A 23,640-nucleotide genomic window follows, 5' to 3' on the forward strand; every position below is an offset into this window, starting at 1 on the left:
ACTGCTGTCAACCACAGTTATTGTGCTGGGGAGGTTGGAAAAGACCATATCCAGTAAACCCCCGTCGCGGTGGGTGGGCACGCCGATATTTCCTGTAAAACTCATCCCCTGGGCTTGCGCCCATGCCGTCAGTTGGTCCCCTCCGCGTGCGTTTGCGCGGCCCGGCTGGTATGCAGCAGCCGCTACGTTAAAATCGCCGCCTAGCACCGTGGGTCCATTTGGCACGGTATTGCATACCATTTCCAGCGCGGCTTCAGTGCCCGGAGCCCTATATACGTTAACAAACAATATTCCGTTAATTTCGAGCCAGAGTATGTCCCGCGTATTTTGGCCCTGCGGTAGCCGTCGTTGTGCGGCCCTTAGGGCTGCCCCCTTTTTGACGTAGGTGAGCACCCGGGGCCGGAGCCCAGTCATGGCTTCGTAAGTGTTGGCGTGCCATTCGTCCACTGGCGCAAAAACATTATAGCCCGGGTGCGTTTGTGTAGTTGTATTTAGCCCGCACCATGGCTCTTGAACGTTAACCAGGTCCACCTTCCTCTGGTGGCACAACTCCAATAGGCTCAGATGCACACCCATCCTTTTACCTACGTTGGCCCAAACTACGTCGAGGCATTCCCGCTGCATATTGCCGAGCGAGTATTTCGTCATATTAATCGACGGGTTGCTTCCAAGTCTATCCCATCAGCGGGGCAAGGTTCGGCAGCCGCTGCGTCCTCCTCCATTTCGGCTGCCCAAACGATTTCGTCGTGCACGCGTTCCTGTTCAACCTGCAGGAAGTTACGGATGTCCGCCCCTGCCGCCTCGCATGGCCGCGCTCTTTTGTTTGAAATGCTCGATCGGGAGCTCGAGGTTTGCGAATGCTGCGATGAGGTGCTTAGGACCGGGATTGCAGGTGCTGGCTCTCGGCGGGCCGTTTCGGCCCGGTCGTTGATAATCGCGGCACGGTTGGCACGTCCGATTCTGCGAATCCCCTTAAGTTTACGCTGTGAAGGTCGTTCAAGCTTCCCATTTACCACCAAAGGTCGGGCAGGGCAATTCTCATGTCCGGATGGGAAATGGCCGTGGCAATTAACGCATTTGGGGGCTGCCTTGCACGGCTCTTCCTCTGTCGCATGTTTTGCTTCACCACATATGCCGCAACGCGCTTGCCGTACGCAGCGACGTATTTCGCAATATCCCTGGCAACCGTCGTGGTGGTGTGTAATTTTGCGTGATTTTTCAACCTTCCGCGCACGTCTCGACACTCCAAAAAGCTGAAAGGGCTTTACGGGTTGAAGGAAGGACACTATCCACGTGCCCTCAGCCGTATGTGGGTCGTAACCATGTTTGGAAATATGCCAGTTGACTGGCTGCTGGCCTGCTGCCACGGTAATCTCCTCCTGGATTACCTCATGTACGTCCTTTCTTCCGTCCAGGCAATTGAGCGTTCGGGGCACTCCAGAGACGGCGTATGTGTGCCAGGTTGTCGGGACAGTGACTTCCCGCGCGTCCAATGCGTCCATAATGGCCTTGACCGCGCTGGGGTTGAGGAGTTTTTGCCGTGTTTCCTCAGAGGCCACCGTAACACCCCAGCCCGTGGGGGTACGCTTGGCGTTTGGGATTTCACTGTGTGGCACCGAGACCAATTCGGCCAGTTTGGTCGTTACCGCGTATGGCTCCCTCGTCACCATCCGCAATTTGTTATTTACGCGGATCAGGATGCGGTTGGACGGCTGTTCTGTCAAACGTTTCGGGGCTTGGGAGCGGTCCCGGCCCGATTGGGAGGGAGTTGCGGAGCTGTCAGGTGTATTGCCGGGCGTCGTACGTATCGGGTACGAGCGCGTGGCCGGGGTTAAAATTCGCGTTGGGGCCGCCGCTGGTGGCGTGGCGGCTCGCTCGGCCCATGTGACCGATTTGTTAGTGGGCGTGCCTCTGCCTTTAGAGGCCGACGACGCCGTGCCCGTCCTCGTAATTAAAATGCTGCGCCTTTCGCTGGAACTGGTCGGCGAACGCGACGGGGAGCGCGAACGCTCTTTTTCAGGGAGGGTGCGACTGAGGAACCAGCCGCTGATCACGTCGTCAAGTTCAAGAACAATTCTCCTAAGCGCGGCGTCCTCCGGCCTTGCATTTCCTACAGTAAACTATAGTCACAGGGTTGGACCAGACCCTCTAACGGACAGGCCAGCTAGAGCCCTCCTAGTCGCTGGATACCCAGCCTGCCACGTAAATACAAGGTTTGCACCTTAAGCCTACCGCATCCACAAAAAGGCCTCTTGGTAGACCGACGCGCGCATCCGTCCTCTCCGGCTAAAATAGCGTCTCTTCCGCCTAACATGCCGACGACATCATCTGCCCCGGTGTACGTCCCTAGTGCGAGTAGAAAGCTTCGAAAAGCCGGCGACACCCCGTACATGTCCATCCACAGCTTAGTCCCCCGTTGGTTCCTGGGCTAGCCCAGCGCCACAATGTGGACATGAATGCAATCGAGTTCTTCCCGTCCTCCAGACCCGGCGCAGATTCCCAGTGCGAGTGAGAAGCATGGGGCGCCTCAGTCACACTATTCCACCACGGCCCACCGTCCACGGGGTGTACCAAGGGTGCGAACCAAGGCCGTGCCCACGTTTCTTGCTTCCCGTTACCCAAAGCCGTCTCCAGCAATGGGCCGACCACGTCTTGCTGTCGGGACCCTTTGGAGACTGCCGCGCCGGCACAGTGCTTCCGGTCCACGTACAACTAACCAACCCCCGTAACGGCACTACCTCCTCGCTGCAGGCAATCCCAGAAGGTGTGAGGGGGTGAGAGGGTGCCCTGTCGATTCGAAGAACCGTCGGGTGGTTCTCAGCCTAATTTCCCTTTCTTTTAAACCGTATTGTCTAGCCTTCCGGGGAAGGACGCCTGCCTTTCCGGCTGGCAAAGTTTTTTGTGCCACGCTGGCTCGCATCGCGAGATTGGGCCTTGTCTTGTGCGCCTCTATGCGGGTGGCGCGCCGAACCGCCGATCGGACTCTTCCTTCACCGCGATCAGTGGAAAACTCGTCAAAGGGGAGATCTGTCGATTATACATGGGTGTTGCGAGGAAAGGCGTTCCGTGTAGTGACGGTGCTTAGGGCGACAGGTTGAAGAGTTTTTCGTGTGTGCGCGCCTGTTAGGGCTACAGGCGGAAGTCCCGCGCAAACGTTAACAGCATGGTCCGTGCGCCCATACTGAAAATTTTGTGTACGGGAGAGAGTTGGATGTCCTTGAGAGGTTGCACAGCTGTCCGAATATCATTGCCAAGTTGCCTACGAAAACGGCGAATGACATTGTCATTCAGACTGACATGTATCTGACCCAGAGGTACCTCTGCAACGAGCTGTACGAAGGATTGGGCATGGATAACGTGGGAAAGCAAGCCTTGCATCTTAGGGGGGACGTTGTAGGCGTCGTTGGTAGTTGGTTCTTGTGGCAGAGACAAGACGCGGCTCACAAGGCCCTCAGTAAATGCTGTGAAGGGAATTGTGATCTCGCCTAGCCTGTGTCCGTCTCCTCGAAGATGGTAAAAGAGTTCGAGACGCAGCTCGCCGGTGGTGAAGGGGGGGCGAAAGAGGGTCATGGTAGTGTAGGGGGTCTTGGGCCAGCCAGGCGTGCCAACGAATTGACGAACATCAGCGGCATAGTTGGTGAAGTCATTCCCATGAATGCGGAGCAGGACATACATGGGGATGCAAGCCTTATACTGACTGCTGGCTTCAGTGGCATTGATATGCTCAGCGGGGGTCAGGTGGTACTCTTCAGGGTCAGCGCCTTCCTCTGGCTGAGGAAGAGGTGCTTCTTGTGCGTTCTTGTCGACAGAACCGAGATCCTGCTTGTCGGAGATTGATTTCTCCTCTGAGAAAGTATTAGCATCAGGTGAAAATCGTACTAAATGTAGGGCTTGAGATTCTTACCTTGCGTGTTGACATCTGACCGATTGAGCTCTTGCTGGATGGAGTTGGAGTTCCCCTCTGAAAGAGCGTTAGCAACAAGCTGAAGGTCGTATTGTATGGGGGCTTGAGATTCTTACCTTGAGCGCTGACATCTGACCGATTAAGCTCTTGCTGGATATTCTCGGCTTGCTTACGAGCCTTGCGAGCCTTGCGACTGTTCGGTTGCCTCGCCCTGTCACCACGACGCTTGGTATTGGAAGGCATGGTGAAGGCAGAACTTTGTCTTGGTCTGTAGATTGAAAGAAAGAGACGGCAAAATGGAAAAGATGGGAGGGAAAGTGAGGTGATCAGTAGCCGAATGGCAGGTGGTGGGAATGTCAAATGAAGAAGTTGCTAATGTCGCGAATGTTGTAAAGGGATCGGGTAAAGTAAATACGTGGCGGATGACGAAAAGATGTTGACATGAAAGAAGAGCGTGATGTACGTGGCTAGAAAGCCTTTGAAAGTTGACTTGAAAGTGAAGATCGTAAAGTGGCAAAAAGAAAGAGACGAAAGATGTCTGGGGAGGAAGGAGTGGTAATTTGTGCTGCTAGGTTGTGGGTGGTCCGTGCCTAACGCGAAATCTGGGAGATTTGCTTCGAGAGCCGCCGAAGTAGCACTCGTTGGAATGACGTAGAAGAGCTGTTTGCGGTGTTTGCCGATTTTGGAGAGTTGGCTGACTGTGCCATTGAAAGATGAAGACTGTGAGGTTGAAAGTGAGGGCATGGTGAGAATGAATAAAAGGATTTCTGACACAGCTCGCCGGCTGCTGTGTCATGGAGTAGGCCCCGATACGAACACCGTTAGATAGGCTGTCCCCCGTTGTCTATAGAACAAGCTGGGATTCAACCGCCCTCTTACGTAACGCAATGTCCGAAAATTCATCTCCAAAATGAGAAGGAGCGAGGATGATGGGCGCGTTTTTGGTAGACGGCACTGCGATGCTGCCGTATTGTCCTTGATGAGGGTCACAACCGGTTGCATTAGATAATCAGATAGATCTTGGTGTCACATGACAACCAGAGGTTAGTTAGCGTTAGGAGCCCTATAAAAGCGCTGCCACGCTCTTTAGCCTAGATAGCACTACCCACTCCAATACATGGCTCTCCTACCCAATAAATCAAGCCTGCATGTGTACGTTGGTTGGTGTGTGTCATGATCCAGCACAGTAGAGACTTCGCACGTGGTCGGGAGGAGTGGATCCCCAACTACGGAGTACGTACACCATGGTGTTAAAGTCAGGGGTCAAGTATCACGTGACTACCGCAATATTAACATCACTCGAGCCCCTTGGCTACTCTGCGCTCCCTACGCAACAAGATATCAGAAATCTTTGGGCAGCAACTGTCTCCATTGTTTCAAGTACGTAGAAACATCTATTTATATACCTCCAGCTGCCAAATCCCCACCCATTTACATGCAAGCACCGCCGTCGATACCGATCACTTTCCCAGTGCTTTTGTGAAATGTTAGTTAGATCAGCTGACAAAAGGACAAAATATGGATAGCACTTACACCCAGCCGCCATCGTTCGAGGCCAGAAAGCAGACCACACGGGCAATATCGATCGGCAGGCCCTGTTGCGAGAGGAAGAGTGTATTAGCATCATCACAGGACCATGCCATACGTCTGGGAGCAAGGAAACTGCAAGGAAACTTACCACACGATGTAGAGGGCTCCAAGCGCTCGCGGCATACTATAGATTGAGGTTAGGATTGATCCAGATAGAGAATCGTGAGAGCCTGTGGCCTCCGGGGTTGTGTAGAGGTTTACCTCGTCAACCTCCTCGTTGGAGAGATTCTCGCCGTTTGGAATGTATTCCCTGCAGACTGCATGGTACATATCGGTCTTGATACCACCAGGAGCAACCACATTAACAGTAATCTTCTTGTCGGCCATGTCTGGAGAGATATTCAGTCAGTGAAGTGTCCATGTGTGGTGATGTAGGGAGTCACGTGACCAGATTCACCCAGGGTTAGGGTCTGATCTCAGGGGCTACGTCTCCTGCCACAACCGCTGGAGCTAACAGAACACGGTCATCCGATTCCCATAGAGCAGGATTGGAACTTACCGATAGCCATGCAGCGAGCAAATGTCTCGATGGCACCCTTTGATCCTGAGTAGACGGCGTGCTTGGGCACAGCCTTGGCCTACATCGCGAAATTTGGTCAGTATGCGCTTCCGAGTTACGTGTTGGGGAAGGGAGACGAGAGAGAAGAAGAAGAAAAGAGAAAAAAAAAGCCTACCTGGCCAGTGATGGAGCCCATCAGAATCAGGCGACCACCAATCTCGAGGTGCTTGTAGGCCTCGCGGGCGACAAAGAACTGGCCACGGGTGTTGATGGTAAAGACACGGTCAAATTCCTCAGGGGTGACGTCCTTGACGTGGCCGAAGGAGACGACGCCGCTGTTGGAGCAAACGATGTCGAGCTTGCCAAAGATCTTGACGGCCTCCTCGAACATCCTGACGATGTCCTCGACGACACCAACGTTGGCCTTGACGCAGGCAGCGTCAGAGCCGTTCTTCTTGATGGCGGCGACGACCTCCTCGGCGGACTCGGTGCTGTTGGCGTAGTTGACAATGACCTTGCAGCCACGACGACCGAGCTCCATGGCCATTTCCCTGCCGATACCACGGCCTGTAGGGGTGAGAGATACGCGTTAGTCACATGATGCGATGTGTTGGGGAAGTGAGCTGAAGGTGAGAAACGCACCAGCGCCAGTCACGAGGGCAACCTTGCCCTCAAGAGAGGCTGACTGAGGACCCAAGGGGCCTGGGATCGCGTCATACTTGCTCTCGCCGCGGGGTTGAGTGACGGCAGGCATTTTGATTCAGATGTGCAAAAAAGAAATCCGGCGAATTAGGGCAAGGTTAGGACGAATTGATGGATCGTCCTGTGGCTTGAACTTGGATATCGGGTGGTTCAACGGGCGTCAGAAGAGACTACGGCGGCGAAGAATGATGGATGAATGGGAATGGATGCATTTCAATTTTGTTTTCGTAGCTGGAGAAGAGCAGACATTTTATATACCAATTCCTTCCCTTCATTTTCCGTCGCGTATACTACAGAGGTGCCGTGCCAACTCGATTACTCCCCCGCCGGGCCTCCGGTTCGCAGGCGGCCCTTGCTTTTTCACTCACACTGCAGGCCGCCACACAAAACTGTTGATTACTTACACACAGATAAAGGCGCTGGATCGGTCTTCGCGGCTCCGAGCGGTGAGCAAGAACCTGCCGAAAGGCGACCACAAAGCAAGTTACAACTATGATAGGCTCGGATCGGCCGAAAAGTAATTTTTGCACCGACTCCTGTCGAATAGTCTCGATAGTGTGCACCAGAAAGACCCTTAAGCCGTTCTTTAAAGGACGTGCGGGCGCGCTTGACATTTAGGGGACGATGACATAAGACGATTTCTACAACGCTAGGGAAAAGAGACAGACAAAAAGGAACGGTCGTGCGGCGGTGTGCTGACGACTGTCGGTAGTCCGAAACTTGGCGCGACTTATTTGTTCGAGGCCGCAACGGCTCCCTTGCACTTGCGTCTCGCGCTGAAGATTAGCTGACAGTTGTCGAAGCGGTGAAGCATATCTACTCCGTTCTTTTGGCTGATGCTACTTTGACGTGTGTTCGTGCATGTGAAGTTTCTTTTTCAGTAGTCGATAGATTGAAATGATTGGACTCTGCTACATTTTCGAGCAAACCTAAGTTGAGTACGAGGTGTTCTTTATCGCCTCGTATTTTGGTTGAGGGCGGCTGTTGAGGATGGACCCGGAATCGACCAAGACACCAACGGAACCCCGTCTACCCCGCCTACCCCGCTTCGCCACTTTGTCAGAGCTGAGCTGAGGCACGTGATATAGTCAGTGGCTCGACAATTCCCCCCAAGCGCCCCGGCACCCGCCAAAACCGAAATTTCTTCTACTGGCAGCTTGACAACACACACGGCCAATTTTTGCGACACGAATGAATGCAGGTCAATGACATCCCAGAGCTTTTTGAGATGCAAGTCGTTCAAGTCATCCTCAGTGTCCTGTCTCTGCGACAGCTGCCCCGACTCGAAGTTATCGCGTCTCGACCACGAATAATCTCCGACCGCGACCTGTCCGCGTCGGCGATGCACTCACGGCGGCTAGTAACCTACGCAACAGCGGGTCCACTGGGAGACCTCGATCAGGAGGTATAGGCCCGCGAGTGCGCGCAATCTATCTCATTCAACATTGTCGTCTCTCCATTGGTTTCATTTTCCTGGCAGCGCCTACTCGGTTGGTGTGAGAGGTGCGATTCGTCCAATCTTTCTCGACCACTGAGTCGACCGCTGGATTTGTCCTGTAAATTTCACCTTCGCTGCTCCTTGCATCCAGGGTCGCCACACGATGCATTAACCAAGAATGATCCCACGGTTTGAGTGCAGTTCGAAAAGTTCTCCCTGCTCTGCGCGTCTGCCTGCCTGCGCAATTGAAGCCGTGTGAGCGATTTTGTCTATTTCTTCGTCTGTCTTGTTTCCGTCTGTCTTGTCAAAATTTCTTTTTCGCCATTTTGACGCCGCACAGACTTTGATTCCTCGCCAACCTTCGTTATTCGCATCTAAACATAGCAAGTGTTTGTTTCATTTTCCCCGTATCGCCGCCCAGATTCTAGTTGAGACACGTCCAACTCCACTGGTCCTAATTCTTGCGGCCTATAATTCAGGATGAAAACGGTCAAAGACCAGATGACGATGACCCCTTTCCAGAAGCTTGAAGTTTCAGCTTTCCACTAATGTCTCGAGATTGGAAAACACAATGAGAAACGGAAAAATTGGAGGCTCTTGATACCCGCTGGGGTGTTCCATGCAAAAAGCAACCTCAGCCATCAAATTACCTACGTACGCTGCACCTGAAGGTCCCCTGCGAGAAACATTTGATGATCGGCGAGACTGATCCTCAACACCCCTCCACACATCGCACTGCCACCTTGCAGCGATGCAACTCTGGCAACAACCAGGTCGCATGCGGAACGGTCCATATTGCCAAATGCCCTGAAGCCTATCGCGCAGCTGGAAAAAAATCTGGGTCTGCGGCTGACGTTTTTCTCTTGTCATGTCTCATTTTAAGCCCAGAATGGTGAGGCATCATTGTCTACGACTTATTGCCAAGCATCTATCATTGACTGATGTAAACAAGTGCACGGAAGCTAGCCGGATCGACTACCGTAAAAGGCAATGGTAGAGAGCCCCCAGGCACAGTTTATTCTTGGACATTCCAAAGGAGCCGACCCATCACAACGTGTGCAGAGAACAATACTAAGTTTTACCGTGTATTCCGAGGAAGTCCAGCCTCCATATTCCTGGTTGCTAAGCAAAGGAGGTCCCACCAATACGTGAGCAAGCTTAAGTTCCGAGAGAAACAACACCAGGGTTTCCACCTTGATGTGATCACCACCGAATGCGATTCGCTGACAGGGTTCCGTCTGGAGCATCACGCTAAACCTATTCCGGGGTATAAGCTGTCGCAACTGTACCGGCGTCTGTCAAACAGTCGGTCATCTGGATAACCCGGCGTTTGCTTGGATGGCCCTTCGGGTCGACTTGCGGGAGATATGGTCCTGTCTTGGTTGCCATTATACGTTGTGTCGTCTGGTGTTTGCCTCGCCGGGAAACGTTTCGAGGCCTTCTATATAAGGTCAACCGCTCTCACCCTCCATCAAGTCTTCTCTTGTTCAATCCATCCACAGCCTCATCTTTCAGCCCGGTTTATACCCTCTCTTTTCCAATTCTTTTAGTTCTAGCCCCGGAGGCAATTTCTTTCCACTTCACAGGTGAAGCCTTTGTTTTTTACAAAATTTCTACTTTCCTTCACACTTCTTTTCACAATGAAGACTCAGTCCGCGATCATTCTTGCGCTCAGCGCAACCGTCTCCGCCCACGGTGTGGTGGTCAAGATGCTTGGTGAGAATGGAGTCGAGATGCCCGGTCTTACAGGTAAGTCCTTGTCTCTTGTCTATGCAGGCATCCTTGTTGCACTTGTGAGCATACACTAACATTTAGCACATAGTTGCCGATGGCACTCCTCGTGACTGCACCAGCAACGGCTGTGGCTCTCAGGCCGATACTGCTATCATTCGCGACAGGGAGATCCGACAGGGCGGATCGCCTCTCGGCCGTACCCAGGGAGGCGGTCCCGTCGATGCCGCTGTCATGATCAGGAACTTCATGGGCGAGGGTGAAGCGCCTTCTAGCAACGCCACCGGTGTCGGTGAGGAGGACAACATCCCGTCAAACGTCGGGGCTGGCAGAGGTGCTTCCAGGGGTGCTTCGAGGTTTGCTGCCGCCACCCGTGGCAGGTCTATCGCCCTCGAGGAGGATGATGAGGAGACCGAGGATATTCCGCCCGTTTCGAGCAGCAACTTTGTCGCCCGCCAGCTTGGCAACCTCTTCAAGGGTCTGGGCGGTCTCGGAGGCGGCGGTGGCGTCAAGGCCCTGGGCGGCCCTGAGACCATGGTCAAGGCCACCTTGGGCGAGGGGGCCAGCTCCGGTCTGCCGACAGTCGGCAAGGACGGCATCATCAAGATGACGTTCCGCCAGATCAACCAGGATGGCGCAGGTCCCATGAGCGCCGATGTCGATGGCACCTCGGGTGGTACCAAGGCCGATGCTTTCCAACAAGCCGAGGTCGTCAAGGATGTCCCGGGCCTTGGTATCCAGGGTCTGAGCTTGGCCACCGCCACCGAGTTCCCGCTTGAGGTCAAGATGCCTGCCGGCACGACCTGCGAGGCTACCGTCGCCGGTGTCAAGAACGTCTGCGTGGTCCGCGTCCGCAACGGTGCTGCTGCCGGTCCCTTCGGTGGCAGCGCTGCCTTTACCCAGAGCCCTGAAGCCCGCAAGCGTGCCATCGCCTACAGGCTCCGCAAGCGCATGTCGCTGGACAACCGCAACTAAGCGACTGCACTTCACGACATTGAGTGCTTGCGCACTGTCGTCTTGATCTGGCATTCTAGCCCAAGCGGTCATCGGAGCTAACCCTAGCTCACTGTTTTCTTTATTGTGACGTTTGTAGAAGTGTGGTTGTAGGATTTTGGATTTTTTGGCCTCTCACGGTGTATTACATTCATTGATCGCCCGTCTATGGGCAGTGTTTCCTGCTTGTCATTCATTTTCTTTCCCTTCTTCTATATCGCATCCCTTACCTTTGATAGGATGGGCTCTGTTGATCTTTCTTTTTGTATTTTTACATTTCACGATACCAGGGCACTCAATAAAACGGAGCATGGCTTCCGCCAAGCAAAAAGCTGATCAGTTGAAATTTTTTGGTGACTCGCCCCTGTTTCCTCATGTCTTGGAACAATAATGCATCATCCCTGCTGGAAAAAAATGATTCCGAGACACTCGCCTCCCTGGGCGGGACCCACACCATGCGCGATCTATAATCGACGATCATTATGATCTCTGTTGTCCCGTCCCCCAGCCTGCCAAACACAGTGCAGTAAACTCCCGAGACGGCGCAGCCCAGTTTATTTCTTGGTCATCCCATTTTCTCCGTTTTGCGACTTTGTTTACTCCTTTTTCTTGCCCAGCATGATCAGAAATGGAAAATCCATCTCCCTTGCCGGTTTCCCGCCCTCCGCCTCGACCTCCTTGCGAAGCACAAACGCCTCCTCGACGCCCACGTCCACCAGCCCGGCCCCGCGCATCGCCCCAACGACCTCGGCCCTGCGGATCCCGTGCCTCTCGACCCCCTCGCGCTTGGTGACGGGGTGGAATGCGATCGCCTCGTCGCCGTAGTCCTCGTAGTCGGTCAGCGCGACCCGGCCGCCCGGCTTGAGGCAGGCGGCCAGCGTGGCGAAGATCTCGGGCATGGACGGGATGTGGTGCAGCGTCAGGTGCGACACGATCAGGTCGAAGCGGCGCGGTCGAGAAGCTGCCGTCGAGCCCGCAATGCGGGAGTCGAGATCCGCGGCGGCTTTTTGCAGCGCGGCGTCGTCCGGGTCTTGCAGCAGGACGTTGACGCTGGTCAGGTTGGCGGCCGCCCGGTCTGGTAGCGCGGCTAGCTTGGCGTCGAAGCCGGATAGCATGCCCGAGGCCGTGTCGACGCCGATCAGGGTGCGGACGTGCGGGGCTAGCAGAAACGAGAGAAGACCCGTCCCGCAGCCGATTTCGAGGACGTCGAGATCTGTTTGCAGGCCAGGCCATGTCAGAGCTGGGGGAGGAGGGTGGCTTTTTGGCACCAGTGTGTCTTGGGGGCTCACGTGATGGGAACATGTGGCATTGCTCGACTCGTCTAGCTTACCTTTGGCGTTGCCGTCTGCAAAGGCGGGAATGTGACGGCTGATTGCGTCAAGGGCTTTCTGTGTTGACTCGACGTGCTTGACATTGTTGTCCCACTCGGCCGCCTCAGCGTTGAATCGGGCGTTGTTGACGTCAAGGGAAGATGCCATGACGTTGGAAGTAATGTCGATTCAGAGTAGGATGGGATGGACGTCGAGGCCTGGCTTCTGATTGAGAATGGCACAGGTTCAATTGATCATACGAGAAATCGGATCAAACTGTACGTACCCTAGGATAACCAAATACGGATTGGCTGGGTGGCTTCGTTGTTGACTTGGCTAGGTCGGGTCAAAAAATGGAGGACGGGGCGGGGTAATAGCTCACAGGTCCGACATGCGGGGACGGGCGCGTAACGTATCGATCGCATCTTCCGGCGCTTGTTCACATGTCTCTGTCTGTACTTTTTGGGTTTCATGACCTACCTCCACTCGTCTGCAACCGCGATCCAAGACGATGTTTCCGGACAGACAAAATGTGCAGCGCCTCCCACAAATGTGGACGGGTCCAGGCAAAAGTACTTCTGTCATGCAATGAGATCGATCTGAAGATCACGATGCGGAGAATGGAGATCGAATCTTGGTATGATATAAACACCATCACTTTCTGTCTATTAATGGACTTAGGTATCAGAAGAACAGTAACTTTTGCACAAAAAAAAAAGAAAAAAAAAAGTAAATGGGAAATGGGAAATGAAAGCGTATAACACCTAGTGTCGGAATATTATTTATGCACAATTCTCACTAAAACAACTATGTGGCAAAAGGTATATATAGACCTTTGGACCTACAGACTTAGTCCTATACCTACTTACTTCGTTAATCAACTGTATACCTACATACGTATCCCGTTGGTTCGCCCTCTTTTTGGCCATGGCCTTATACCAAAATCCAATCAACACCTAGATCTATTATATTAGAGGCAAAATACCTAGCGTCGATAACTACCTCGCCGTTATCGGCCATGCACGAGGTTTACCAGTGCACTTCTTTTACATATTATTTTGGGGTTCAGCTTTACAGTTTGCATGTCAAGTCCGACTGAAGCTGCTGAGCCATCGTGTTGGCGATGAACCTCTGCAAAAAGACGATTTCTTTGGTTGACTTTATATTGAATAGTAACTAGCTTTCCTTTTACTTAATCTTTTGGCTGGCTGTAGAAGACCACAAGGATGGGGAAAGAGAGGTTGATAAGTTCATGTTAAAGTGTTAGTGAGCTCATGTCGGTCAGCATTCGATAACAGCAATTCTCTGGCTGATGTGGCTCAGATAAGATTGTAAAAAATGAGGCCTTGATTATGTGACCTAGGAATATGAAATGAGTAACGTTAATGTAAAGTAATTATCAAGTGTGAGAATGTGAGAAAGAATAACAAGGATAGCCATAACAATAGTTTTCTTTTCTCTCAGGGTTAAGCCTAAACTCCAAATATAGGATACAACGAACAGTAGAGGTGTAAGCTTAATCAGTAATTTTAATCATAAGCTTAAGATGCACCACCTAATGCACTTTAAACATATGCTATAGCGAACTTGTATTTGCCCCTAAACCCTGTGAGCAATGAATCGTTGCGAACAACTCTTGTTGGGACTACTTGCTCTAACCTACAAGTGGCATTAGACCACAGTCAGAATAGTATTTCGAGAATGCATGCCGCAGTAGTGCAAGAAACGTAGAGCCAGTCAGAGACAAATCTCCCCAAAACCGCGACGAGTCCTACCACTGAGATGAGTTACAAACTCAAAACAGTAGTACATTGTCGACCTGAAACTGCCCTCAAAAGACGTACATTAATGACAAGACTCATGGTTGCCCCCCTGGACCCCAAAGCCGCCTTTTGTACTGCCAGGACTGCAAAATGCTAATCATCGGCACGTGAACTTTCAAGTTGGCAAACTTAGCGTGGATCCGTATATTGCTCTGCTACAGGAGCTAGGCATGAGGCTGTAGAAGCTGTATTGTTAGTGTTATAGGGCTGGTTAAATTTTGTACAAGAAAGATATGGGAGACGCTTTCAAGGCGTGGCATCCGTCCTGGCATAAGCGGCCGTGGTTTAGCGACAATTATATGTAGGCCTTTGACTGCTCCAATTTGCATCTGGTCCCAGCCAGAGCGGCGGCGGAAGAGCCTCTCGAGACCTTTTGACTGTAAATGCGGCAGAACTTTGTCCCTGCTGCTCATCAGGTTCCAACCTTGACGCGTTGAGGACCCGCAAAGATATCCTTTTCGTCGCCACGTTCGAAGAGCCAACTGATGAAGCGTAGCTCCGTATCACCACTACGATCCCAGTGTCTGACCTGAAGACTTCCGTGGCGATCCGCTTAGCAAAACCTCTCACATGATCAGCATCCGGATGGTGGGAGTCGAGCTGACTCGCCAAAGCTAACAACGCAAACTCGCTTCACAACGCGAGACCACAGCCCACCTACTTTTTGAAACGATGGCAAGACGATCAGACGCAGAATATAGGAGAGATCTTGTCAAAAAGAAAAGAAAAGCTGGAGGCAAAAGTGTCACTGCAAAGACCTTGGTCGGTGCAGGATACCGACGATGATACTTTTTCGAATGGAACTTGCTCCTGGGCTGTTCCGGAAAGTCGGCGCGGGATCCGCCACATTCCTTGGTCAGATCATCCATGATTTTCGTTTTGGATGCTCGACCGCCCGCCGCATAATTTGCATGATGGCTTTGTAATCGGGTACGCCAACCCTCGTTTTGTCAGTGCTGCAGAGACAAGTCCAATCGGTAATCGGTATACTTCTGCGCGGGACGGGCGCGCTTGGAATGGCGAACATCGTGACGTTTGCAGTGCTGTAGCGATTGCGGGAGCTTCTGCCTCTAACTTTGCTTCCATAGCAACATGTTTTGTTGCAGGAATGACTGTTTAAATTGAAAGGCTTGGCTGCTATTCTTGCTGCTTCTCCATGTAGTCAGTAGGTAGTATGATAGCCCAGCATCTTTTCCCAAAATGGTACCGAAGGTAAATTGCTCCTCGAAAAAGATCCACACAATTAAAGTGCGTCTTGCGAACTCGATCAAGCGTTGAGCGACTCAGAGCAGGAGTGATAAGAGAAAAGAATAATATAAACAGGGTTCATCCCTCGTTGAACACGAACGAGAGAGAACCTCAAACGATTTCAGTAAGATTTGCTGGCGATCTACTGAAAAAAAAAACACACAAGTTCATGAAGGTATTTAACCTTAAGTGTTATTTTGTTTGCAGTGTAAATACTTTGGTATAAATATCGGGAATCTTGAGCCTCTTTTGTATTTTTCCATCTTTCTGTTCATCCCAACTTCACAAGCAATAAGCCGGTCTTATCCTCTTACAGTCACTACCACTATTGAATCTACTAGCCACCAATCACTATTATTTCAAATTTATACCACAGTCCTTTCTGATTATCTATAAAAAGACCATTCTTCCCAACTTCAATTTAATAAGCAAACCTCCCACAAACCCAAAATGCCTAGCATCGTCAACACCGTCTACCTTTCTATCGCGGCTGCCGCCCTGGTCGGCGCCGTTCCCCTCTCGTCCCGCAGCCCCAGTTTGGCTGTGGAGGGAAACGTCGCCGCCGTCGCTACCGTCGCCTCCCGCTCGGTCCCATTCGACGTGGCCAATCTCCACGAGCAAGTTAAACGGTTCCTGGGTCTCGGCGTTGTGAATGAGCTTGGCGACAAGGCCACCACAGCAGTTGAAAAGGAAGCGTCAAAGGTGGGCAACGGCATCGCAGACGCCGGGAAAAAGACCGTCCAGGGCGTCGCAGATGCAGGCAAAGCCGTCGGCAAAGGAGCTGTGGCGGCAGGGAAGGGCGTCGCAGATGCTGGCAAAGCCGTCGGCAAAGGCGTCGCAGATGCAGGGAAAGCCGTCGGCAAAGGAGCTGCGGCGGCTGGCAACGAGGTCAAAGCTGAGGCTAAGAATATTGGCAAAGCTGCTGAAGTCGGGGGTAAGCAACTTGTGGACGGATCCCCTGCCATCCAGGCGGGCAAGAAGGGAGCAGAGGCCGTCAAGAAAGGTGCGCTTAAAGGTGTGGCCGCTGCGGCAGGCGCAGTCGCAAATGGAGCCAACAACGTCGCCGCCAAGGCTGACAAGGGCGCGGGCAAATAAACCGTTTGTTTTCCTGGCCGTCGGGTTCGGTTTTGGAAACAGGGCTGTAACCCCGTGGATAGCGGGCTGGTTAACATTCAGTAATGTTTTGGACGCAACAGGTCTTGCTTGAACAAATAATTATAAAACTAGTTACTTCGAATGCTATCAATATACCGATAAGGGCCCACTAGGGCGCATTGCAAATCCCACATCAAAAGCCCGAGATAGTGATGTGCAAGACTAACAAAAGGCGGCGCTGATCGCGAAATGTAAGGTGATTGTTGATTAGCAAAGGTGGGTAACTTTGTTATCAAGTGGCTCCGAATATTGTCTTTGCGGGATCCCGAAAATTGCAGTGGTTCCGGTGGCATGTGATAGAGTATAGAAAATTAAAGAATTATAATGAGAACAAAAACGAAAAAAAAGAAATAGTTACAACAAGCATCCCGAAACTCTTGGCGAACCCAGCCTTTGGGAGACCATGAGCCAGTGATTCCGTTGAGAAACGTAGTCTGAATTGGGAACGATGTTGCAGCAGCATAGAGTTACTAAACTCTTTTTCGGATTTTGTTAAGCAATTTAAGCTAACTATCTTCTATGGGATGTCTATGAGGCATATGCTATGCTTGGTTAATCTTGGAAATTCCCAGTATCCCATCCGTCAAATGACTCAAATCACGGTGGTAAGAATTGTCTTTTCGTCCAAGCCAACTACTTGCGGCGGATTGTTGTAACCTTTGGTTCCCTCGCGGAAATTCTTCTCTTGCAAGAAGCTCAATACCTCACCCTTTTGAACCATTGGCGACAACAACAACCTGAGTGTCATGACGTCGCCGCCGAGGAATGGCAGTATGTGCTGATCTGCCAAACGCAAGAGGAAGTTGTCCCAAGTGACTCCTCGTGTATACATGCCACATAACTGGACAATTGATCGGGCGGCTCGAAGCCGCGCGGACCGGTAATCCCTGAAAGCTTGTTCGAGCTCTCCAGAATCTGGCGTCATTTCCTTGTGTCCGTTCAGCAGCTCATGTAAGCGGTTGATCAGACTCACCACGCCTTGCACGCCACTGTTCATCCCAAAGCCGCTGTTGGGTGTCATCTTGTGCGCGGCGTCGCCGACCAAGACGACGCGGCCGTGGTGCCAACGCGAAACCGTCCCCTCTTCGATGAGGGACATGTTGCTCCAGTGTGACGTCGCCCACACGTCGCCAAACGTCACTCCCTCGGCGAACTTTACGTCGGCAAACCGGGCGGCCATCGCATCCCTGTGGACGTCGGTAAATCTTTGGCCCATTTTGCTCGTCGGATAGTCCAGCTTCTCGTAGACAATAAAGTGCTGCTGCTTCTCGGCGACGACGAGCTGGATCGAGAAGCTCTTGCCGTGCGTCTCATATATCGTCGATTCTTGGAGCTGGGGGGACCGAGCCGCGTAACCGTACAGACCACGGTAGCTCGCTTTGAAGCAGTTGTCCTCCTTCTCCGCCTCCGAGTCGCCTCCTACGTTCCTGTTCATCAGACGTCGGACGGCGCTGTGCACGCCGTCGGCCCCGAGGACCATGGACCCTGTATAAGTGCTGCCATCCCCGCAGGTGACTGTAACGGAATCAGGGGTGGTCTCCTCGATGGCGAGCACCTTCTTGTTGAACAAGACCCTCTCGGTGTTGGCCGGCAGGCGTCGGTACAGCAGGTCCATGAGGCGGGCGCGGTGGAAGCACATAAAGTCGTGGCCGTGGTTGCGCTGGATGGCGGCAAACATGTCATTGCGACTGGTGACGGTGCCGTCGCGGCGCAGGTTGATCTTGTTGAGCACGGGCATGTACAGATCGAGTGCCTCGTCGAGCAGCCCCAGCTGATCCAAGACGCGGACGTTGTGCGGCCACATGCCGATGGACGTGCCGGCCTCCTTGTCGAGCTTTGGTCGCATCTCCAGCAGCACGTGGTCGATGCCGGCCCTGGACAGGGCGTGGCATGCCATCAGCCCGACGGGCCCGGCCCCTACGACGATGACGCGGAAGTGGTCCTCCATATGGCGTAGCTGGGTTTGTCTTTGCCTTTGTTGTAGAGATCCAAAAAGGTGGCTGCGGACGACATTTTGGGTACGAGTCAACCGGGGAATAAAAAGGCGAGCTCCAATCCTCGGTTAATGATAGGATTCGGCATCTTTCCAAGACGTTATCGGCACTAAGCAGTTAGATTCAACTCTGTCCCACGCACTGTTTCTAAATCGGCCTCTGGCTATCGCGGCTGGCCTCTCATCCCATCTTTTATGTCTCGTGGCCGTTTGCCACCGAATTGGCTGGATAATGAGAAATGGCCAGACTGGTGTCTGGAAACTTGCCAACTTCAGATGGGAAAAAGTCTAGACCATGATGAAAAATTTACCAGGAAACGCCAAGAACGCAGCCTAGAGAGGAATGAATATACATGGTAAAATTCATGTAACATGAGGAACGATTCAAAGGTTATTTTTCACAAGTTAATTATGCAGCATTTACTCAGCAGGCCTAGTCCAAACTTACCACGGTAGAGCTGGGCTAGTCTGAGCATCAATAAAGTATACTGCGAAGTATGCGCCGACATACCTGCAGAGATATCCTGGGTACCCTGCTTTGTGAGACGAAGTTTCTATCCAAATCTCTACCAGGTACCCTAACCCATCCAGGTCTCCATAAAAATCGGCTTGTTTCGTAAAATGCATGATCTGTTCATCCACATATTTTAGTCTTGTCATTATGCCGGTAATGAGCTTCAATCCACTCAGATCAATTTGCCCACATTTATCTTTACGATCGCGTTTTGCTAAACATCTGTGCTCTTCGAATTGGTCGTTCACATCCATCAATTCCACTTCCACCATCACCATCTCCATCAACCAAATAAACCCTTGTTTTTCTGGACCCTGCTTTTTCACCGCCGTCATTTTCGTCACCAATATGATTTGTTGGCGGCGCGCCAACTGCAGTCGCGCCCCACTGGATGGATGCCCAGCGCTCCAGAACCAAGATATCAAGCCTGGGCTGCCAAAATCCACCCCAGCTCTCCAAGCATTAGTGACGTCAGAGGCCCCAAATCCCGATGACACTTCCAAGACTCGACGCGAAAAACGAAGCAAAAACGGCAGAATAAATTCGACGAAGCAACTCCCCTCAGTATGAGGAAAAAGCATGTCAGCTCTTGCATGCGCAATGGCGTCCTCATTGCACAGGTGACCTTCTTCGCCAAAGCCTCTACTACTCCTAGAACCCCCTCAAAATGCATCATCTTTGGGCACCCCGCATCATCTTGGGCCTAACCGCCGCCGCGCTAGCGACGGCGGCCGACCTGCCAACCAAGCGCGGCCTCGCATACATCCAAGACGAAAACACAAACCCCGACGACAGCCGCATCATGCTGTCGGACGAGTCGCTCATAAGCTGGTACTACACGTGGTCGCGCAACATGGCGCGGGCGGTGGGCGACTCGGTCAGGTTCGTGCCGCTGCTGCACAACCTCGACGACACCAGCGACCGGCAGCTCGCGTCGACCCTCGACCGCACGCCGGAGTCGTCGACGCACCTGCTCAGCTTCAACGAGCCCGACGGCGAGACCGACTCGGGCGGCTCGGCCATCTCGCCGCGCGACGCCGCCGAGGCCTACATCCAGCACATCGCGCCGCTGCGGACCGAGTCGGGCGACCGCAAGAGGACGTGGAAGGTCAGCCACCCGTGCGTGACGGGGTCGCCGCGCGGGCTGGACTGGCTGCGCGACTTCAACGAGTCGTGCTGGGACATTGACAAGGACAACGGGTGCCCGACCGACTTTGTCGCGGTGCACTGGTACGGCGACCAGTACGGCCTGCGCGGGTGGCTGGGCGACGTGCGCGACCTGTACAGCAACGGCAAGGACATGGCGGGCAGGGGCGTCGACGGCAAGGACCTCAAGTACTGGGTCACCGAGATGGCCATGCCCAAGGCCGACGACAAGACCACCTTTGCCATGATGAACGAGAGCCTCGACTACCTGGACAAGCAGGACTGGGTCGAGGCCTACGCGTGGTTCGGCGCCTTCAGGTCCAGCAACGCCAACGAGTGGACCGGCAACAAGGTCTCGCTGCTGGACTCGAGCGGCGGCCTGACGGACATTGGCGCGCTGTACCTCGGCGGCGAGGAGAGGGGCTTCAAGAAGGGCATGGGCGGAGGTGCTGCTGGGTTGGCGGTGCCTGGAATGCTTTTGCTTGTCATGGCACTTTTTGGGACTGGATTTGTTATGATGTAACGGCCTTGAGAGTTTTTGTGTGTTGAGATGAGATTACGAAGCGGAATTTTGGATACCCCAGATTGTTTTTTTCTTGTGTTTTTGTTACTGCATTTTAGCTCGCTCCACTGTGTAGCGATATCGATCTCCATACTTTGGGGCCGGACCTAGTCTTTCTCGATAGCATCCAGAATGATATAGCGCATCTAAATTTACCGATTATCAGACGAACAGAGAAAATCATGCTGGCACCAATTCCTCCCTTTTTTTTTTTTAGTACGCAAGGGTGTTTTGCAACGTACATAGGATCGCTGGACTACCTTGCATCTGATTCTTCCCCAAATGCTGGTGCCTGGGAATCGGAACCGACGTTTTCGGGACCGGGCTGCTGGAACAGGGGTAATTCCTGGCTACCCATGTGGTGACGAGATCGCCCCACTGCCCGCCGCTTGGCAGGATCATCAGTCCCACGATCCGGATTGAGGGGGGGTCTAGGCAGAACACAGCTTGACAGCCTCCTAAATTCTTCTTGATGTTTGACATTGCATACCACGCAGCGAATTTTCAGGCGACCTACTCTGATGTTCTGCAATCCATCGCGAAACCACGTCACGGTGTTTGCACTCTCTCCTACATGCAGCGAAAACCAATGCCCCCGTTGTTCCATCAGGTGACCATCACGCAGGCTTGATCGCATCGCTGGGACCAAGTCAAAGAGGGAGTAGTAGTAGTAGTAGTAGTAGTAGTAGTATTAGTTAACGCCGGGCTCGGCCCGGCTTGTTAGCCGGCCGTTAGCAACCTCCCGAGGGGTATCTCGGCGCGCGTTCTATCTTCTTTATTTACACAGGGGGAAAACAAGGAGGGCAGAGGCGGATCGTGCCTGACCGGGTTCGGGCCCGGTCCTGCTTAGGGGGTTAGTTCACTGACGCGACCCCGTGCCTAAGGTGCACGGAGGGTTCGTCTGACGGCTTGTGCCGTGAATTGTGGGTGAAAAGGCAGCAAGTTTATTCCTCGTCTGAGTTCGAGTCGTTTACGATCGGTGTCCCTAGGCGTAAAGTGCGTTCGTGGCGCGCGGGGCGCTGGCGGGCCGCTCTGGGGCGGGCGCTGAAGTAGTTGGTGGCTATCGAAAACGCCTGAAAGCTTGTCGGTTGCCCGAGGTTTGTTTGGAAGAATTTGCGGCGTTGGGCGCGGTCTGGCGGCCCGACCGGCCGGTCGTTGTCAGGCCACGGCCAGTTTCTCCACACCGCCCGCGAAAAGCGGCAGTGCACCGGGTGTTTAGGGGAGGTCCGTTTCCAGCACCAGGCACACGAGGTGTTTGCATCCTGGTGGTTGAAACGGTTATGGTAGGCTTTGAAATCGCCGTGGCCGGTCCTCATGGCCAAATAATGGCCCAGTAGGGGTCTTGGCAAACGCAGTTCCTCGGGCTCCTTTTTCGGTGTGTATTGGAATTTCCATTCCCTATATGCGGGGGACCGTTCACAGAGTTCTTTACGCCACCAGTCCTTCTCTATATTCGAAAGAATGGCTCTGAGGACCGTGCCGGCACCGCTATACGTGGTTTGCTGAGCCCTCGGGTCTGGGTCCGGCGGTCCGGCGGAGCCGGCCTTGGCCAGCTCGTCAGCCCGGTCGTTTCCCGGGATTCCCTGGTGCCCAGGGCACCAACGGACCCGAACCTCGGTACCTTGTTTTCGGAATAAATCGACAAAGTCATGGAACTCCAGAAAGGCCCATTGGGACGAACGCGGCGCGTCGCCTCTAAGACCCCAAATAACCGAGGTGCTGTCCACACAAATCCAAATCCGGGCGCCTGGCTGGGCCTTGGCTGCCGCCTGTAGCCCTTTTAGGGCGCCAATCGCCTCGGCGTCGAAAACGTGGCTTTCCGGCGTAATAGATGCGGAGCCTGCGGCAAATTCCAGGCCCGCCCTAAAAGCGGCCCATCCGTACCCTATTTGGACGCAGTTGTTTTCGTGTTTTTCCGAACCATCCGTATATACCACGATATCGTCAGGTGATACCATGTCCAGCCATTCGATAAAGCGGCGGGCCGCTTCCTCTTTCGGGACTCCTCCGGTGGGGTCAGTGCGAGAATCCGGGGCATTGCGAGGTGCGCGCAACTCTAGTCTCCGGATCCGCGGGAGAAGTTGTGCAGCCGTTTGCAGGGTCGTGGCCGAATGGCCCGAGTTGCGGGCACGAGGTGTTTCACGCAGGCGGCTGACAAGGGGGTGCCCCTTGTCCGCGAGCCTTAGTCGGGCGCCGTATTTCAGGCGGGTGTAGGCCAGCGCGACGCGGGCCGAGGGTAGTCCTGCGTCCCTGAGAACAGTGGACGAGGGGGTGGTTTTATACGCCGGGAGGATTGCCCGTGCCGTTAAAACCAGCGGTTTGTTCAATGCTTTGAGGAGTCCTCTTTGCTTGTGCGCTGGGTTGTACCATGCCTCGGCTGCGTAGGTGGCCGAGGAACCCACGCATGCCACCGCTGCCTTGCGAAGTGCAGCCGCAGGCGGTCCGTATCTTACTGCCCCAAAGCTCTTGAGGTGGGCAGCGACCGCCATTGCTTTGGCAGCCCTTTCGGCCACGTGGCGGCGCCCGTCTAGCCGTCGATTCGATGGGGGAGACGATGATGCCAATGAGAATACGGTGGGCCATCCATTCGCTGGCCGAGCTTGACCTGGCAGTCCACTCCATCATGGCGACGGTGAGAAGCATAGTGAGCAGGTAGACGCCGTGGCGGCCGTAGGTCAGGGCAATGGGCTGCCATATCAAGCAGGCCCAGCCAAAGAAGAGAAACATGAGACCGGTACCCTGGCCCAGGCTCGCCGTCGATATGCCCGTGTCGGCCGTGATGTCGGCCAGTACCAAGTACTGCAGCGAGGTTGCGATGCCGGTTCCGATGACGTAGAGGTAAGCCATGTTGACTGTCCGGAGCTTGCGAGCATGAGTCCAGTTCAACGGGTCGTTGGGATCCGCACTCGGTTGAGACACCAGGACAATGTCCGCCTGAGACTTGTCGTGAGCATCTGAAGTTCCGCCGCTGACGTCGACGAGCCGGACCGTGCCGGGCACAGCCTCGTCGCGGTCGATATCGTTGGAGGGGA

At 53.5% G+C, this 23,640-nt stretch overlaps 7 protein-coding genes across 7 annotated transcripts; 3 read left to right on the top strand and 4 right to left on the bottom strand.

Moving 5' to 3' along the window:
- Positions 1–3,129: 3,129 nt before the first annotated feature.
- On the bottom strand, positions 3,130–4,147 carry MGG_16077 (uncharacterized protein; the record flags this gene model as incomplete). Its single annotated transcript, XM_003708974.1, has 3 exons — positions 3,130–3,845; positions 3,905–3,961; positions 4,021–4,147. 3 exons carry the CDS (start codon positions 4,145–4,147, stop codon positions 3,130–3,132), a joined length of 900 nt encoding a protein of 299 aa, XP_003709022.1.
- Positions 4,148–5,133: 986 nt separating this feature from the next.
- Positions 5,134–6,992, bottom strand: MGG_02252 (tetrahydroxynaphthalene reductase). The gene is made up of 7 exons (XM_003708975.1): positions 6,636–6,992; positions 6,169–6,560; positions 5,994–6,072; positions 5,696–5,823; positions 5,583–5,618; positions 5,438–5,499; positions 5,134–5,378 (listed from the first exon to the last, which is right to left on the bottom strand). The coding sequence occupies exons 1-7, from the start codon at positions 6,745–6,747 to the stop codon at positions 5,336–5,338; spliced, it is 852 nt and encodes a 283-aa protein (XP_003709023.1). The 5' UTR covers positions 6,748–6,992; the 3' UTR covers positions 5,134–5,335.
- An 852-nt stretch (positions 6,993–7,844) lies between these two features.
- MGG_02253 (cell surface protein) lies at positions 7,845–11,253 on the top strand. Its single transcript, XM_003708976.1, has 6 exons — positions 7,845–8,251; positions 8,335–8,787; positions 8,883–9,025; positions 9,086–9,281; positions 9,408–9,882; positions 9,956–11,253. Exons 5-6 carry the CDS (start codon positions 9,774–9,776, stop codon positions 10,837–10,839), a joined length of 993 nt encoding a protein of 330 aa, XP_003709024.1. The 5' UTR covers positions 7,845–8,251; positions 8,335–8,787; positions 8,883–9,025; positions 9,086–9,281; positions 9,408–9,773; the 3' UTR covers positions 10,840–11,253.
- On the bottom strand, positions 11,014–12,497 carry MGG_02254 (uncharacterized protein). Its single transcript, XM_003708977.1, has 2 exons — positions 12,188–12,497; positions 11,014–12,070 (listed from the first exon to the last, which is right to left on the bottom strand). Exons 1-2 carry the CDS (start codon positions 12,333–12,335, stop codon positions 11,454–11,456), a joined length of 765 nt encoding a protein of 254 aa, XP_003709025.1. The 5' UTR covers positions 12,336–12,497; the 3' UTR covers positions 11,014–11,453.
- Positions 12,498–15,688: 3,191 nt separating this feature from the next.
- Positions 15,689–16,333, top strand: MGG_02255 (uncharacterized protein; the record flags this gene model as incomplete). The annotated part of the gene is made up of 1 exon (XM_003708978.1): positions 15,689–16,333. One exon carries the CDS (start codon positions 15,689–15,691, stop codon positions 16,331–16,333), a length of 645 nt encoding a protein of 214 aa, XP_003709026.1.
- Positions 16,334–16,869: 536 nt separating this feature from the next.
- MGG_02256 (FAD binding domain-containing protein) lies at positions 16,870–18,341 on the bottom strand (the record flags this gene model as incomplete). Its single annotated transcript, XM_003708979.1, has 1 exon — positions 16,870–18,341. The coding sequence occupies one exon, from the start codon at positions 18,339–18,341 to the stop codon at positions 16,986–16,988; it is 1,356 nt and encodes a 451-aa protein (XP_003709027.1). The 3' UTR covers positions 16,870–16,985.
- Positions 18,342–19,567: 1,226 nt separating this feature from the next.
- On the top strand, positions 19,568–20,854 carry MGG_02257 (uncharacterized protein; the record flags this gene model as incomplete). Its single annotated transcript, XM_003708980.1, has 2 exons — positions 19,568–20,492; positions 20,826–20,854. 2 exons carry the CDS (start codon positions 19,568–19,570, stop codon positions 20,852–20,854), a joined length of 954 nt encoding a protein of 317 aa, XP_003709028.1.
- Between the last annotated feature and the right edge of the window lie 2,786 nt (positions 20,855–23,640).

This window comes from Pyricularia oryzae, chromosome 1 (genome assembly GCF_000002495.2).
Source record: "Pyricularia oryzae 70-15 chromosome 1, whole genome shotgun sequence".
Lineage (NCBI taxonomy): Eukaryota > Fungi > Ascomycota > Sordariomycetes > Magnaporthales > Pyriculariaceae > Pyricularia > Pyricularia oryzae.